This window comes from Montipora foliosa, chromosome 6 (assembly GCF_036669935.1).
Source record: "Montipora foliosa isolate CH-2021 chromosome 6, ASM3666993v2, whole genome shotgun sequence".
NCBI classification, from domain to species: Eukaryota; Metazoa; Cnidaria; class Anthozoa; order Scleractinia; family Acroporidae; genus Montipora; species Montipora foliosa.
Genome location: NC_090874.1, coordinates 65524265 through 65539264, shown reverse-complemented (window position 1 = coordinate 65539264; position 15000 = coordinate 65524265). Strand labels below are relative to the sequence as shown.

At 39.6% G+C, this 15000-nt stretch overlaps 1 protein-coding gene across 3 annotated transcripts in view; it reads left to right on the top strand.

Annotated features, from left to right (window-relative positions):
• The window catches only part of LOC138008181 (microfibril-associated glycoprotein 4-like), a 15493-nt gene extending 1131 nt beyond the window's left edge, over positions 1-14362 (top strand). The window contains exons 1-6 of one of the 3 annotated variants that reach the window (XM_068855410.1): positions 1-619; positions 704-850; positions 1256-1378; positions 1922-2044; positions 11065-11445; positions 13775-14362. The exon at positions 1-619 is cut by the window's left edge and continues 243 nt beyond it. In XM_068855410.1, the coding sequence (XP_068711511.1) occupies positions 310-619; positions 704-850; positions 1256-1378; positions 1922-2044; positions 11065-11445; positions 13775-14037 (1347 nt within the window). In that variant the 5' untranslated portion in view covers positions 1-309 and the 3' untranslated portion in view covers positions 14038-14362. The remainder of the gene's footprint in view (positions 620-703; positions 851-1255; positions 1379-1921; positions 2045-11064; positions 11446-13774) is intronic. The other 2 variants (XM_068855412.1, XM_068855411.1) reach the window with 2 other exon arrangements.
• The last annotated feature ends 638 nt before the right edge of the window (positions 14363-15000 follow it).

The following is a 15000-nucleotide window of genomic DNA, read 5'->3' as shown; positions in this document are numbered from 1 at the left end:
TGTGTTTAAATAGCCTCAAAATGCTCGAGGGAGTTGGAAGAATTCAAGACAATTATGCAAAGCCGAGACGCAGTCGATGTAAACACGGAAAAAAGGTCCTCTATTGCTTTTATAAAATATTTCTCAAAAATAATTCAACAAATGAAGGAAAATGCTGTTTTACATACTCTCATCTAAACACAGCTATTAACCAATGAGCGTGCGCGTACTATCCTAATTATTTTATAAAAAAGATCTAGTTAAAGGTCTGCATTTTAAATCTCGATTTCGTTGTCTGGGAAACACTTTACAGCTGTTATCGCAAAGGAAATGAAAACGCTCTTGATTTTTGTTGCCATTTGTCAAATTGTCGGTAAAACAAAATCTCAACAATGTCCTGCATTTGAATCGGAGGTGTCCATCTTCGGATGGATGTTGCAAGGACACGTCTATCAAACAATGGTGGCCAATATCGGACTTTATTGCCTTTCGGCCTGCCTCAAAGATGATCGTTGTCAAAGCTTCAACTTCGTGATCTCTCTCCATATCTGCGAATTCAGTGATCGCACCAAGGAAGCCAGACCTGAGGATTTTATTCCTAATGCAGACAGATATTATTTCAGAAAATACATGAACAGAGGTAAGTGGAATTTAACAAGGTTTGTTGCATGGAAAAGACTGCTATAACAAAGATATAGAAATAATACTAGTTTCTCAATTTTAGCTCCACTAGGCTCCATCTCTGAACTAGCAGCCGAATCCTGCAAGGAAATTAAGATGAGTGAAGGAAGAGCGCCCAACGGCAAATACTGGATGTCTTCAATAATACCAGGGATTCCAGTTCTTGCATTTTGCGATATGAAAACCGAAGGTAAGAATATCTTCAAACTTCTTTCATCTTGTTTTCCGTCTCCTTCTTCATCTTTATCCCCACGTCAGGGTTCATCTACATATTAGTCTTCATCTCCATCTTGATCTCCACCTTCATTTTCACCTAAGATCTACATCCTAATCCTCATCCAATTCTTTATTAGAATTCCAGGTTCTCCTCATCTTTCTTCATCCTTATCTCCCTCATTATTTTAACTCTTCTATTATGCTCATCCATTATGCTCATCCATAGTCCTTTTTCTCGTTCTCCACCACTTTCTATTCTGTCACGTTTTCCCGTTCCCTCGATCCAAAAGTAAAGGCAAGGGGGTGGGGGCGGTGGGTGTGCAGTAGATCAACTACATGCTAATCGCGGTTAACGTTGATTCTTGATGTTGTAACGTAGATGTTGATGAATGCACTGCTTCCGCACCTGTATGCCATGTAAATGCCATATGCAGCAACACTATTGGTTCCTACCGTTGCTCTTGCAAGCCCGGATTCGCTGGGGACGGAAAAATTTGCAGAGGTAATTTAAAGTCCACCAGATGCAGTTCAAACAAGTAATTCGAAAATATACAGTAAGGGCACCAGTCAATGATTTTTAATATTACGTCACTACAAAATAAACACAATGTAAGGTACAAAATACATTTTTCGTGGCTTTGTCATCACAATATCTCACCGGGATTAGAACATCCTTTAAATTAGCTCTTTCAATTCACATTATAAGTTCTTCGATCATTGTTGATTATTATGCGCGTTAGAGGGAATTAACATAGTCTTGTTTGTAGCTGCCGTATACTACAAAATGCCAGGTTCCCCTCATCTTTCTTCATCCTTATCTCCCTCATTATTTTAAGTCTTCTATTATGCTCATCCATAGTCCTTTTCCTTGTGTACCCTCTTAAAAGTTTAGCTGTCTCGTTCTCCACCACTTTCTATTCTGTCACGTTTTCCTTTTCCCTCGATCCAAAAGTAAAGGGAAGGGGGTGGGGGGGGGGGGGGGGTGTTAAGTAAATCAACTACACGCTAATCGCGGTTAACGTTGATCCTTGATGTTGTAACGTAGATGTTGACGAATGCACTGCTTCCGCACCTGTATGCCATGTAAATGCCATATGCAGCAACACTATTGGTTCCAACCGTTGCTCTTGCAAGCCCGGATTCGCTGGGGACGGAAAAATTTGCAGAGGTAATTTAAAGTCCACCATCTGCAGTTCAAACAAGTAATTCATAAATATACAGTAAGGGCCTCAGTCAATGATTTTTAATATTACGTCACTACAAAATAAACACAATGTAAGGTACAAAATACATTTTTCGTGGCTTCGTCATCACAATATCTCACCGGGGTTAGAACATCCTTTAAATTAGCTCTTTCAATTCACATTATATGTGCTTTGATCATTGTTGATTATTATGCGCGTTAGAGGGAATTAACATGGTCTTGTTTGTAGCTGCCGTATGCTACAAAATATTTAAAATCTTAAAAAAGTGTTGGATCTGACCTAAAAAGGAATAAAAACTAAAGTTTGGGCAACAGCCTTTCCGTAAGGCCTTTTTGTGCGCCTTTTATTGTGCCCCATAGGGATCAAAAAATGCCTTAAAAAGCTCTTTTAATTATTCATCTCGCCATTTTACTCTGATGAAGACAAACAGAACGTTGCCGAAATTTTAGTTTTTATACTTTTTTAGTAATATATCAAACACGAGGAGTGTTTCATCGGATATCCATACACCGAGAAGCGAGTTGAAAAACGAGACCAAAGGCCGAGTTTTTTTTACCGATTTCGAGGTGTTTGGATATCCGATGAAACACTCTTTCGAGTGTTTGATATTGCTTCTCAAAGGAAGCTTTATTTAAGAGATATTTGGAATCAAAGTTGGCGAATTTTTATGCTTTTTTGCTTCGTCCTTAAGTTCCAGCAATGGTGACGGGTTCATAAAAAAAATAGAACTTTACATACTTTTTCGTCCTTTTCCCCCCGAAGGTTATTTGCTTAAAGTACACCCTTTTCAAACAAACTCTGATGAAAATACAGCAGAACCTCGCTATCTCAAACTCGCATACAAATCATCAGTCAAAAGGGGGCTGTATGCCATAATGGAACAATAAGAGAACCTGAAGCTTTACGGTTACGCATATGAAGACAGATAGGCGGACAGGCATAACTATTTTCCCTGTGCTAATTCATAACAAAAGCATCTATGCCTTCAGAACCTGGATTCCAAAATCTTGAATTAAAACGACGGAGTTTGGCATTCAGTTATTATGAGTCTATCTCAGTAATTTATATTTATAAAAGCTTTCTTCTTACATGGCATTAGAAAATCACTGTTCCCACCTCACAACCTGAAGACGCAGTGTAAAGACGACACAGGGTAAATGCTGCGTTTTTCCATTTACCTACCGTGGAAAGGTTTACCAGAGTTGCACTACTAAGGACCATGACAACCCTTGGTGTTCAACAACGGCCAATTATGATCAGCAAGTTCAATGGGGAAACTGCTTATCAAGTAAATTGGCCACCGTACAGAGACAAGACAAGTTTTGCATCGTGAGCGCGCGCATTTGAAAGTGCCGGGATGCTCGTTAGTCTTGAGCACACTTCTAACTAAAAAGTTGCCTACGTTTTTGTCGCGTTTAAATGAAATAAGTGGAGGTTGCGAAAAGATTCTACTAGTCTCGGGATCATTTTGGAGTAACTTAAAATTACCATGAATGATGCTTTTGACTGCGTGATTATGAGGATGGAAAGTGAGGGTGAATGGAATTCTATCATTCGTATCTTTTTGTGACCTTTGTAGTGATGACGATATCACGTTTGTAGTGATTCACGATGCAAAACTTGTCTTTTCATTGTTAACACTAGCAAGATATCGGGACCTAAGCGATCTGTTAAGATCACCGATCGTTTCATATGTACCTCCGCAAATGTCATTTATTGCATAACCTGTACGTTATGCAATAAATTATACATTGGTGAGACAGGTAGACGACTAGGTGACCGATTCCGCGAACACCTTCGCGATGTTGAGAAGAATGACAAGGATGCATCTAAGCCAGTCGCTCGCCATTTTAATCTGCCTAACCACTCCATAAAACACATGGCTATCTGCGGCCTTTCCCTACATCTAGGTACGACGGAAAGCCGCAAGAATCTGGAACAAAAATTCATCTTTCAAATCGGCACCCTTAATCCTCACGGTATTAACGAACGCTTTTCATTTGACTAATATATTCCTATTTTTCACGTTGCCATGTTACCACCAATAGCGTAGCTCCTACTCTACTTTAAAAACTGCCCGCAACCCATAATCCCTCGATTCGCTCTGACGAAGGGCTAACGCTCGAAACGTCAGCTTTTAGAATCTCTGTACGGTGGCCAATTTACATTAGCAACTCCGTTGATAAAACCAAATTTTTGTATACTACTTCCCCACCGACGCAGCACCACAGTTTCTTTAGAAACTACCCCTTTATTCATTTGCTTATCAAGTAAGTTGCGATTAATACATATGTTTTGAATATTTGATAAATTGATTTTTAAGGTTGTAAGCGAGACAGACAAAGATGGGGGGAAATGCATGAGTTCCTAGTGGTCCATATAAACTCACTCCGGGAGTTAAACCTCGCTTTTTACCAAAGTGCAGACTTAAAATTGTCTTTCCCATAAAAGTAGGAAGACAATGACCATCATGAATATAAACCAATCACACACAACACCCGCAACCTCACGATAGGTCCTTTCTCATGTAAACAACCATATAACCAGACAACAGTGGTAGCCATTTTGTAAATAAACGCCCTTCAGGCGGCTCGTATGTCCGTTGATAATTTTAGTCCCTTAGAGATAACTATTTGACAGAGATGCGAAGATTCGGGGGCTGATGTGAAAGTTTTGAGGCCAATCTCTTAGCCGATGATATTATCAGCTGACATACCAATAAGCCAGAAAAGGTTTTCTTTATTTTACTTTTATAGCTCTCCCATTATTTTCATACTGTTTAAAAACCGCTGGTAAAAAGCCAGTGTTGACCTAAGGGCGAATGCACTTGACCGAGGTAAACAAGTACATACGATTGGAGTAATTAACTTTATTTCTACTCTGTTTAATGTGGACAACAACTTGACAAACTGTCTCGTGAAATTAAGTCTCGCAACGCCTCTTGGATGAAAAACTCTTCCCTTTTCATCTCACTGGACAAATCAACGTAGACGGGGATTATTGATTGATATACGTGCTATGATTTTACCGTACGGCGTGGAACAAAGTAGCCAAAGAAAAAGAAATTGCCCAAAGGCTGCATTATACTGAATACTGCTATCTCTGCGTCTAGTTTTGCATTATCAGCAAAGGCACAGCTTTTGTTCCTAGTGCACCTCTACGAGCTTGCAAGAATGTTCCTTTAAAAAATGAAATCAGCTGGTTTTTATGGAACACATTCGTAATATCGCAAATAAAAAGGAAACAAACAAAATCCTCTTTTGTAACATTTACCGCATGAACACATGATTTACGAAACGATCTACAGAATGAGGATCCCAAACTAAGTCAATGTGGTGTAACGAAAGTGGAGAAGGGCCCTAGTCGTCTGAATCAAAAATACGACTGAGAAAATCAGGAGCCTGGTCATTCTGGAATCGAAATGTCATGACTACAACAGATATTAAATATGGACAAAGCTTCGGACTGCAAAAGATCTTTACTACCTCCAGACGAAATAATCCGAGGTACATTTAGATTGTCCGTAACCCATTTAACGGTTAAACCTGATAGCTGGTTTACCAAAGAAAGCAGAACAAATTTACCTGCCAAAATCTCTCTAAAAGTACAGCTAATCCGCATTTCCTCGTGGGACCAAACACCTGACACTAAATCCAGGCCACACTACACGAAATAACCACCAAAACCAGAGTCACTGGCATCGGAGTAATCAACACCAACTGCGCTTGATTTAGGCGACATAACCTAAAAGGAGTTCAAAGTTCATAACGAGCCTCAAGGGAAACATGCAAGGGCTGATCCCTGGAGGATCTACATTCAATCGCTGCATAGCATTGACCGAACGCATAAATGGCGGCCAAATGTAATTTTTTTTCTTTATGTGCGAATGAGACTCACTACCCTCGCTATCAAGCAACATTTCTGTTATACTTTGTCCATGAAAACGAGGCTAGTGAGGCTAATTAGCACATAAACAATTTTTTTTTTTGAAAGGTTACGTTTGTACAAACGTTGGCCGTGTAGCACTTTGTGTGATTAGAGTGTAATGTGAAGTGCTAAGCATCTACCCCATATGAACCATGTGAGCGTTAGCCCTACTAATGGAAATGGGCCCACACAAGGACAGAGAAAAACTCTGACCAGGGTGAGAATTGACCAGTGCTACACGGCTAACGTTTGTATAAACGTAACCTTTCCTTGTACTTGTACATGTTCATTGCCGTGACTTTAATATCTTCAGTTCCCACGGCCTGCTCCCGTCTGACCTTGTAGCTCAGTCGGTAGAGCGGTGGAGATCTAACCCGAAGGTCGTGGGTTCAATTCCCTCCCTGGTCAGAGTTTTTCTCTGTCCTTGTGTGGGCCCATTTCCATTAGTAGGGCTGACGCTCACATGGTTCATATGAGGTAGATACTTAGCACTTCACATTACACTCTAATCAGTTAATTTTGGCCGCCATTTATCCATTTGTGCATTCGGTCTATACTGCACATCAAGCCATAGAAATAATTTGCCCAGTAACTGAAGCAAGATCTCTGGCTATAATTTGGTTATTTTAGAAACAAGGAACGAGGGAAGATTTGAGGTTGAAGATGCGAAACGTGGGAATTTGAATTAAAACCTTCGCCAAAATCTAAAATGGATCCCAGGAAAACTAACTTCTGAGTATGTTCCCAAATTGATTTGTCGTCGTTAGCTGTGAAACCAGACGAAGTAAGATCTTGACGAACTGAATCGCTGAGAATTCTGGAGCGCTCTTCAGACATATTGCCTCCGATACCGTCGTCGAGATACATTAAAATAAGATCACCACGACCTCTCCAGTATTTAACCAATTGGCGAACCACTTTGGTGGAGACATAAGGAGCTGAAGGCAAACCAAAATGAAACGCCTTAAATTCGTAAGATTTCATGACTCCATCGGAAGAAGGACACTTAAACAAGAAAACAATTTCCTGTGTTCTTCACAAATATCGATCCGGTGATAGGCTCACTTAAGATCAAACGAAAAAACAGACATCCCCGGGAGAATTAAAAATTTGAAGAACTGTTCTGAAGTCTTCGTACTTGAAAGACTGCACAGCGACGTGTAATGGGTTGCAAAACCGAGGGTAAACCGGCGTCTCTCTTATACGGGACCCGGGTTAACAATTATGAAATCGCTCCCTGAACAAAACTTCTCTGATGCAAAGCAGAAGATCGATTCTCAATCGAATACGGGCGATTCCCGAAAAAGAATTTTGTAACCATTCTGAATAATGCCAAGAACAAACTCTGAAGCTCTAACTGCATCACGCCAAAAAGGGAAATTTGCGCGCAACTTTCCTTGAATGCAAGAAGGATCTTCGACGCCCTGCTCTGACTGGTCAAATTCACACTGATCCAAAATCAAAAAAAGTCATCATTTTGATCCTGACGACAAGAGTTTATCTTTGGATGGGCAAGAACTGGCCCAGTAACCTCTCTTTCCGCATCGAAAACACAATCGGAGCCTCTGTTGGGGACGAAAATAACTCCCAGCAGGAAGAAAAGAACCGGACGCACCACCAAATCTGGAAGCGCTATTCGGCGAAGGCGCGGAAAATTTGATGCCAGATTTCTTCTTTTTCTCTTTCAGAGTTTTAAGCATACGTATTCTTGAACCGTGGCCCAACCAAATTCGGATTTATCCGATAATTTAACTATCTTCTGTCTGTTGTTATGCAAGGAAATACCTTCATTCAACTCATCCTTCGCCTTGCCATTGTTCCCACTCGCCAAGGCGTTTACCGCGGCAGAACTCCTCTTGATCACCTTGCGGTTGAAGTTGAACTGTTGCTCGTTCCCTTTCTTCTTGAAGGCGTAGGTTTCTGGTTGCACTTCGAAGCTATTTGAGATGCTAAACCCGTCTGCGCTTTAAGCAAATTGTTTTGTAGGCCCTGAATCGGCGTATTTACTGTGCGAAAAAGAGGGAAAAGGAAAGGAAAGGAAATTTGTTTAAGTGACTAGTCGTTCTAGCGCTGGAGCACTAATTGGGGACAACTGAAATTAAACTGAAATTAAAAATGAAAGCAAGTGAAGTCAAATGTTGGTTTTTGAGGAGAGGGGAAACCGGAGTACCCGGAGAAAACTTCTCGGTGCAGAGTAGAGAGCCAACAAACTCAACCCACCTATGACGCCAAGTCTGGGAATCGAACCAGGGCCACATTGGTAGGAGGCCAGTGCTCTCGCCACTGCGACAACACTGCGCCATCCCTGCACCCCAAGAAGACGTAGAAGGCCCATGTGTGCGGATAAGATAACATTCTTCTGCCCCTCCAAAATGGCATGCAAGTCGGAAGGAAAAGAAGGAGATGATGAAGATTCCTCGTCGCCCATGATTCGCGAAAAAACAAAAAGTAAATTTCAAGTAAGAGTAAGAGCCTCCAGCGAGAACCAAGATGACTAATTTACATAAAACAATTCTTAAATACTCTTACCGAATCTCTTGATAGTTAATTACAACGAGAACATATTTTCCCGCTAATTATTCAAAACGCAGAAAAATTCATGTTTCTTCCCCGTGAGAGAAGGGTGCAAAGGACTTGCATGCCGTCTTCATCACCAAGGTTGACGGGTTTGCCTTTCACTATTACAGCGCATGAATTGTTTTATCGGCTGTCTTCCCGAAGGGACCAGACTTTCGTTCCTTTAAATGCCCAATAACTTTGCCACCCTTAATAGAATAAAAGTCAAAGAGCGGATTGATTAATATTTTGTTGCGCATGGGAATTCATTTAGAAAAAATTGAGTACCGGTGATGTTACAGTTGCAGGGTTAAAAACTACGGTGTAACCTTTTAGCACGCAAACTGCAAGTTCAGTTCGGGTTTCAAGTTTCTCGTTGATTTTAGGTACCCAGGACTCTTTATAATCATGATAAACTACAAATAAACTGATATAAATCTATAGCTGTCAAAACCAGTGTTGAGATCACCTCGGTTGATTCAGTTGGGTCAAATAGTTGAGATCTCTAGTTATGTCTAAACCAAAGGTTTCTTGTTCACTTCTTCTCAAGCAAATATGAGGCATTGAAAAGGTTGAAGATGGAATAGATAAAAGGGGTGTTGCTTCCTATTATAGTATTCCGCGAAACACTCTTTCCACCTGGCTAAAAAGAAAGATAAGATCATAGAAGCCATTGGAAGCTCAGAACCAGGAATCACGACAACCTGGACAAAGCCATATGTATAAGTGGAAAAATAGACACGGCATTGTTTTTAAACCTGTTTGCGGAGAAGCGAAATCCGGCTCCCACATCCGAAATGACCGCCTCCTGGGAGGAAACCACTTTTCCAAAAACTCTGTCGAACTACATATCATTAAGTAACAGAACTCAAGTACATTGAATAGAATCGATAACGAAGCAAATATCGTCTAATTACTGCATGCGAAATTTAGGCAAATTTACAAATATCTCACGAACGCGATGAACTACACGGTACAAATGTTAAGCGACGACAAATGACAGCAAATTACATAGAGCCAAAAAATCGCAGATGTAGTAAAACTTATATATATAGGGAAATATTTATTGAAATGAAAAAACTGATTTCTCGTGTCTAAAGTGCGTTAGATAGAACTGGCAGCCGAAAATGCCGAAGGTGAAAAACTGCCCATGTTTTTTATTGGCAAGCCTGTCAAACCCAGATATTTTTTAATTTCTGGCGTAGTAAACTTACCATGTCGCTATACGGCGCGAAAAAAGAGTTGGATGGATAGTGGATTGTTTGAGAAATGGGTCCGAGAACAATATCAGAAATATGAGCGCGAAGGTAGAAAAGTTGCCATCATAATCGACAACTGCGCAACCCAGCCAATCATTTTGAATTTAAAAGCTATCAATTTTCTTTGTCTATTGTCAAATAATACATCGAAGACACAGCAAATGGATTCGGGAGTTATTCGGTCAACTAAGGCGTATTATCGAGCAGTGATATGCGATATCACTTCAGCATTTCGCCAATAACCCGCACTTCAAGTACACATTGTTGACCTAAATGAATTCCAAAAGGTCTCTTTTGAGACTCTTTGGCCACTGACCCAAGAATGGTCGTCCTGAGGTATTGTCATATTTTACCAGAAAATAGTGAAAAACTGCAAGAAAGATTAGAAAGAATTTCATGTTGTGGAAATTTAAAATTAATTATTATTTGATGTTAAATGTATTTTTTTTTTTTTATGTCAATAAGAGTTTTTCAGTCGCATCTCAACAACACAAACTAAGAAACTATTTGTATATAAAAACTCGAAATTTCTCGCGCAATGTTAACTGCTTTACTATTACTCATGACGCTGCTTGATCAATCGCGTCATTACTAACTCTGCTGTCTGTCTACGTTTGTTGTGGGTCGAACTTCAATCAGTAATCAGTTGTCGAGATGTCGTTTTTTACCACTGTATTTGCTTTGAGTTAGTCCTCTTTGCGTTCTCCGTCAACCAGAATCTTGTAAGTAGGGAAATACTGTTGCCAATCTTTCGACCGCTACTCGGCTTTGTAACAACTTTGTACTTTTACGCTGGACCATCAAAAATGAAGAAGCAACTCATTCAAATACAAAGTGATATCGACACAATGAGGCGCTAACAAGGCTGTTGGTTAAGGTGAGCCTATAAGACCAGCTGTCCTCGAAAATGTGCTTTACCGCATTTAGTAAACGCCAATACTCGAAAAACTCGTAACTATTAATGATGATTTTGCCCCGGGTTTAGTAAGTGCAGAAAGTTAAGTTAGTTGAGGAAATCGCGAACCTGCGAAAGAGAGGAGGAGAAAAAAAAATATCGGTCCTCAATCGTTTTCGGCCTTCAATCGATAAGTTAACTGCCAAAAATCGTTAAAAGCAATAAGGGCTTTTTTCGGAAGGTCGAGTTTTATTGTCAAGAATAACACGTAAACAATTAACAATTAACACGTTGGTGGAGATGTTTCTTTTTCTAATTTTCAATTACTTGGTAATTATTCAAACAGTCACGAGGAACTGTGCTGAGTTGTACAAATATGGAAAAAGGATCAGTGGTGTTTACACGATCGACCCTGATGGTTCAGGGACCTTTGATGTGTTTTGTGACCAGACAACAGCTGGTGGGGGGTGGACAGTGTTCCAAAAGAGACTAGACGGATCGGTTGATTTTTACCGAGGCTATAATGACTACAAACAAGGCTTTGGTAACCTGAAGGGCGAGTTTTGGCTGGGACTGGACAAGATCCACCGTCTGACCAAACTGGTGAATAATACGCTTCGAGTTGATTTGGAAGACACAAAAGGCAATATTGCCTATGCTGCCTATGACATGTTTGCAGTGACCAGCGAGAAGGCTAAATACCAGTTGAGCCTTGGAACTTACTCGGGTATGTAATTTTATAAACCTGTCTACTGCACAATTAATTAAGATTCTACGATATAGACGGCAATAACGATTCCATTATTATAAAAGGGAGACAACGAGAGCAGTGTTTTTCTATGCTTATTGATACCCTTCTCTTTAAGCTTTTCGACTTTCACGGTCTTCTTCTTTGGTTAGTTCATTGTTGCGCTTGTGTAAAATAAATAATAATAATAATAATAATAATAATAATAATAAAAGACTCATTATAGCGCACATGATCCTAAAGTTCTAAGGCGCTGCACATCAAGTTTACAAGATCCACTAAAATAGAAAGCAACTAAAATATTATCCTAAAAAGAATCCTAACCTAACCCTAATAAAAAGACTCGCGAAACAAGTAAGTGTTAAGATCACGTTTAAAAGAATAGAGGTCAGTTGCAAGTCTCAAATGATCAGGTAGGCTATTCCAAAGTGTTGGTGCACAGACGGAAAATGATCTGTCATACTTAGTATTGGACCGAGGAACCTTCAGTAGACCCCTAGATGAAGATCGTAGTGGACGCGGCGGTACATATCTATCCAGCAGTTCAGTTATATACATTGGCGCAAGCCCATTAGGCGCCTTAAATGTCAATAATAGTATCTTAAAAATAATGCGCTGACTAACAGGTAGCCAATGAAGATGGATCAACAAAGGAGTTGCATAGTCATATTTCTCTTTGCATAGAGTCAAGCGGGCAGCACAGTTCAGAACAGATTGCAATGAACTAGTGTTACTTTCAAGACAATCTTGAAAGCAACTCTGAGAAAAATCCGGGCTTAAAAGAATATTCACGACAATCTTTGTTGAAGGAAATCTTTTGGGGGAAGAAAGACTCCTCAACACTCCTGTTGTTTCACTTCTTCATTTGGTGTTCTCTAACCAGTAGTTTGTTCAAAAGAGCACCTTAGACCGAAAGATTCGTTTAGCGCTCCCGGTCCAGGCAACGCATCGCGATTGGTCAAAGGATTAGAGGCTTAGAACGCAATAACGTCAACTAGACAAAAAGTGTTTAACATGTACTACGAAAGTGTACCTACGGCTGCACGAAACGTGGTCCACGCCGACGCCTTAAAATTTGCAGACCAATCGCAGTGGTTGGTTGCCAAGGTTCACTAACCTAAACCTTCTGGATGGAACGTGATTTCTCAACTAATAAACTCAAAGCAACAAACACTAAACCAACCGAAATAAACAAGAGATTAGCAAAACTATTTAATGTCCCTGTCCAAGCCATGGCCAAGCCCTAAACTAATAACGTCAACGCGGGATTAACGGATTAGTACGGTATCGGAATTTCTACGAGAATAATGATGGTACTACAGGATTGTTTTCCCAACAGTACAAGAACATTCGACTTACGTTTAGCGTTACAGTCTTTATTTACTAACATACACTATAAAGATTAGGAGTAGAGCAGTTGCACGACAACACGTACAAGAAGGACTTGTCAACGCAGTCCTTTTAGCTTCTCTAGTTAATCAACCCAGATGGATTAATTTCAAATAAGAAATATATCCTAGTGCGTCCAGGTATGAATTAAAATGTTTACGAGATCGGTATACGCACGAACGTTTCCGTGAGGGGCGTTGGAACGCCTTTGTGAGTAAACTTAATTGTGTTTTCAAGTACGTGCCTTTTCACTGGCAACAGTGTGGCCCCTTTGTTGAAGTGGTCACGTCCGTCTCTCAACATACTGTTTCGTAACTTTAACACAAGATCAAGTCCATTTGTTACGCACATATAACTTTAGCTGCAGAAGCATTTGTTACGCAAAATTAATTTTAATGGTACGACAAAAGTACTTAAACGCGTCGTTAACCAATCAAAACAAACACAATTTAACTCGCAATGTTTTCTTTTTAGACACAACCCATTCCAAGCAATTTAATGAAATAATCGTAGCTACAATTTTTATCGTTTTACACTTTATCACTGCGCTACACTATCTGCTCCGACAGTGAAATATCAAACCATCAAGGAACTGGCTGATTTAAAACACGACTTACCATTAATATCGTAATATATATGACGATTCCTTAGTACTGGTACAGAGAACAGTTAAAAGTACAACACTTTTATATATTCTCCCGGACTCTTCAAACCTCTGTTACATTCAAACACTCGCGCATTCCATTTCGTTCTGACTTCTTCAGTCCAACTTCTCAAAAAGGAACTTATTTCAGTTAAATGGGGAATTTTTAGAATCAAGTGATTCTGTTTAGAAAATACCTCATATTAAGAGCAGTGAGAAGGAGATTGGTTATCCGTAGTTACATATGTACTGTTACAATATTTCAAATATTTTCAGGAACTGCTGGTGATTCGTTATCTGGACACCGTGGTGCTGCCTTTTCTACCAAGGACAGCGATAATGATTCTTCGTCTGCCAACTGTGCAGTGTCTTATAAAGGTGCTTGGTGGTATAACGCTTGCCACCACTCAAATCTCAACGGTCTTTATCACCATGGCAGTCACTCTTCATTTGCAGATGGTGTCAACTGGAATGCCTGGAAAGGATACTACTATTCCGTTAAAAAGGCTGAAATGAAGATCAGACCAATTGGTTGTTAAAAGATTGATACACCTGATTCAAGTACATGTGAAGCCACCGGGAAGTTTTTAATCCAGTTGTTTGACAGAACTAAAAGTGAACAAAAAGTTGCCATTGTTTAGGATAACTCAGTTTCAATCCCGGAAATAATCCCCTCTCAAAAAGGAGCCGCTAAGACTGAGTCAAAATTCCTCTCAGCTGGGATTGGCTGAACTCAATCATCATCTCAGTTTCTCTTTTAATTTCGCTCCCGTCAAGATAAAACTCCTAGTTTAAGATCATGAGTATTCTAGCTGTCTTCACCTTGCTTTACTTCACAGACAATAATAATAAAGTCGAAAGACACCAAAGAGTGCATTTTTCTGTGCTATCTTTTGTCTTCTACTTATTATAAAAAAATGTAATCAAGGGAAAGCTTCCACTCTATTCCTTCTTTCATTGTATAGAGAAGAAACTTTTCCAAAAGGAAATCTCGCCATTCGGCAATCATTTTTTAGTTACAACAATCAACACACACAAAAGGCTTTTATAATCAATACCGTGAATGAAAAGACTGTGAAGGGTTATATGTACAGGTATTCACATTATTTCAAGTGCAGTTTGGAGTAAATGAGCATATGTAACTTTTTTCAAAGACCAACAAAAATTTTAAGAAGTTTACAAGTGCTCATTTCTTCCAAATTACACTTGAAATCATGTAATAGACCTAATCGGCTAACTCAATGTTGTACCCAATTCAAACTCTTTGGGAATAAAACGTTTTGTTCTAGGTATTTCCATATCATTTAAATGTGAATGCTACATTATCATGCAAATACAATACACAAAGAATCTTAGTCCCGGTAGATTTGAATTGGGTACAACATTGAGTTAGCCGATTAGGTCTATTAGTTATTGATAATTTGAATGAAAAAGTGTATTATAGACACTATGCAAAAATGGCTGCCTTTAAATTATTCTTTTGTTCATATTCAAAATAGCCC